Source organism: Budorcas taxicolor, chromosome X (genome assembly GCF_023091745.1).
Source record: "Budorcas taxicolor isolate Tak-1 chromosome X, Takin1.1, whole genome shotgun sequence".
Lineage (NCBI taxonomy): Eukaryota > Metazoa > Chordata > Mammalia > Artiodactyla > Bovidae > Budorcas > Budorcas taxicolor.
The window spans coordinates 39,842,724-39,846,254 of NC_068935.1; the positions used below are offsets into that span (position 1 = coordinate 39,842,724).

Here is a 3,531-nt window from a genome sequence, read left to right on the forward strand (position 1 = left end):
TCGGAGAGGGACTCAAATATGCAAACATTTGTTCTTCAAGGTCACTACAAAAGTATTGTGCCAAATCAGTGACTTGAATACACAAGGGTTGAAAAGCTGAATATACTCATGTGTTTGGTTGTAAAAGATGGTGCCAGCTTGGGGAGAATAGATGAGAACAAGCAGTTAAACTGAACTAACTGATCCGGTGTTTGAAGATCAAATCAGAGACATGGACTGTCAAATTCTTCTAATATAGTCTGCGTCGGTGAAGAATCTATAATAATATGTCAGTCTATTATTTTCAGTACATTCTGTACATATGACATAGCTAAATGTTGCCTAGCAGAGGTCCCACAAGAACTGATCCTGCCTGGGATTTATAATTAGCACATTTATTTGTTACTATGCAAATGAGAACTGCTACAGTACTTGGGGAAAATTGTGTTGTTAAGTAAGTGCAACATTTCTCCTGCAGTTTTGCTTCAACTATTCATTAGTTCTGCTAACCTCTTTTTTCAGAGTGTACAAAGCTAAACTGCAAACCAACAGAGGTAGGTGAATTAATACAATGGCAATCCCGTTGTGTTAGATTGGAAAGGTGGTATGAAGACGTACAGATTTTTGAATAAGTAACAAGTGTGTATTAATAACATGGATCTCACAGCAGCATAGATAAGGTACAAATTGGAATAAGCAAAGACAAAGCTTCCCATTTGTAAGCCCATCTGCTCTCATTTGGACTTGTACAGAGATGGCAAAAACATTCTGGCATCAAGATTCTAAGTCAAGCTCCATCAACTACTAGCTTTTTGACTTTGGCTGAGCAAGCCTTTCTGTGCCTAAAACATAGGTGAGGCTCTTCACAAACACGAAGCCATAAGCAGTATAGTAGTTATATAGCATACCCATAGTATTAATAGTTCGTCAAGAAGGCTCTGAAGTCAGACTGGGCTCAGAATACACACTAGCTATGCATCACTCATCAAATTTATTTAATTATTTAATTCTTGATTTCTTCATCTGCAAATGGAACATATTCTTAATAGACCTACTTAGCTCACCGAGTTGTGGTGAATATTTACTAAAATAATTGATATAAAGCACTTAGCACTTGAATGCAATTGCAACATAGTAAGCCCTCAATAAACACTTGTTGTTAAAGTGTTGCCCCTAAATTTTCTTCATTGTGGCTTTCACCCAGGTAGCTCCGCCATAAATGGTCATGTTAAGAACACTTACCATTGCATTGCTTAATTCAGTGGACATCCCTACAGGACTTCAGCAGCATTTATGGTAATGACTAATTTCTCCTTGTTGAAATGTAAAAACTGCGAAGTTTTCAGAAAGATTTGAGGAAGAGCTAATTAGTAAAAGGATAAAATTTTGGATCGGGTGTTGTAAGTTGAGTGTGGCATTTTTGTCTCTGGAACAGTGAAACATGATCAGCTAAATCATTGTATGCATATTGAATACTTAACTGCCCAAAGACAGAGGTTCAGCTACATGTTCTCTAAAGGTTTCTTTTTGCCTTTAAAGTCTGTGATGTTTCCAAATTAGTGAATGATAGCAGCTACTATTTCTGAGGCAATAGCTAAAATACAGATATAGGCATTTTACATGTGTCCTTGCCATCCTCACACAAATCCTATAAAGTGGATATTCTCCACATTTTAAAATCGGTGAAATAGGCTTAGAAAAGCACGGAAAACAGTCAGGAAGATAGTGAGTCATACATTCAGAATATTTATTTTTTAATTTAGTCACTCATTCGTGTATAAACGCAACCAATATTTAATGAACACCTACTATGTTCTGGGCACTATCTTTAGCACTGGTGCACAGCACTGAACATAGTAGATGAAGTTCATACCCTTGTGGAGCTTGTGTTTTAGTAAGCAGAAAATAAGATTCAGTAAATAAGTTCCAAGGCTTGATTCACTTTTATAATATGGTACAATGTCCTCTGACTAGCTTTTGTGTCATGTTACCATTTTACAGTGAAGTCACACTTTTTTCCCTTTTTAGACGCAGAAGAATCATGCTCCAAGGAAACCAAACTATCTCTGAATTTTTCCTCCTGGGACTCACAGCGGTGTCAGAACAGCAGCAGCACATCTTTGTGCTGTTTTTGTGCATGTATCTGGTTACCATGGTGGGAAATTTACTTATCATTCTGGCTATTGTCAGTGATGCCCACCTCCACAGTCCCATGTACTTCTTCGTTGCCAATCTATCCTTCACCGACATCTGCTTCACATCTACTACAGTCCCCAAAATGTTGGCAGACATCCAAAGCCAGAGCCCAGTCATCTCCTTTGCAGGATGCCTTACACAAATGTACTTTTTTATGTTGCTGGTGGACCTGGACAATTTCCTCTTGGCAGCCATGGCATATGACCGGTACATTGCCATCTGTCACCCACTACACTATGCTGCCTTACTGAGTCTGAAGCGTTGTGCCCTGTTGGTAGTGACTCCATGGGTTGTCTGTAATCTTGTTTCAGTACTTCATCTTGGTCTGCTGGGCCTCTTGAATTTCTGTGATCAGAGAGAAATTCCACACTTCTTCTGTGACTTGGAACCCATCTTAAGGCTGGCTTGTTCAGACACCCAGATCAACGACTTGGCAATCCTAGTGACTGGGGGATCAGTTATCTTCATTCCATTCACCTTCATTTGTGTCTCCTATTGCCTTATTGGTTGCACTGTACTTAGGATTCCTTCAGCCAAGGGGAAGTGGAAAACATTCTCCACTTGTGGCTCCCATTTCTTAGCTGTGTCCCTCTTCTATGGCTCTATCAGTGGGGTCTACTTTCTTCCCTCTTCTGCCTACTCAGCAGAAAGGGATAAGGTGGCTGCCGTCATGTATACAGTGGTGACTCCCATGATGAACCCCTTCATCTATAGTCTAAGGAACAAGGACATGAAGGGAGCTGTGAGGAGACTACTTATCAGGAAAACCTATTTCTGGAGATGGTGATTCCTGCCATAAGAAATGCCTATATCACCTTCTTACACTTCGATGAGCACACAGAGTCCAAAACCTCAGGCTACTGTGCCACCATGATAATTTCTTTGCCATCCATTTCCTGCCCTGAATCCAGACCCAAGAATCTAGATCAGACTTATCTCTCTAGGTAAAATAATAATAATAACAAAACAAAAATGCTCCCTTATTCCATAATCTTTCACAATTTAGAGTTTCCCCTGAATAAACTAATGGTTGTGTAGTCAGTATTTACTAATTTGGGGTCACCTGCATCGCAGGCGGATTCTTTACCAGCTGAGCTTCCAGGGAAGCCCAAAGAATGACCAAGCATCCAGTGCAGCTGGGATGAAGGGCGTTGCAAAGATGGTGAGGGGGTAAGGAATGATGATTCTTACGTTCGGAAATGTAAGTGAGGGCATTTCGAATTACATTACATTGGAAACATAAGTAAGGTGTTTCCTTTCCCCCGTACCAAATCACACTTGCTAAATCATTGATAGGAAGGAAGGGAAGGAAGGAGGAAGGAAGAAAAAATGATGGCAATAGCTCGCAATATCTTA

General features: G+C 40.0%; 1 protein-coding gene across 1 annotated transcript; it reads left to right on the forward strand.

The window, feature by feature from the left end:
* Nucleotides 1-2,020: 2,020 nt before the first annotated feature.
* LOC128069405 (olfactory receptor 1361-like) lies at nt 2,021-2,962 on the forward strand. The gene has a single exon (XM_052662614.1). It carries the CDS (start codon nt 2,021-2,023, stop codon nt 2,960-2,962), a length of 942 nt encoding a protein of 313 aa, XP_052518574.1.
* The last annotated feature ends 569 nt before the right edge of the window (nt 2,963-3,531 follow it).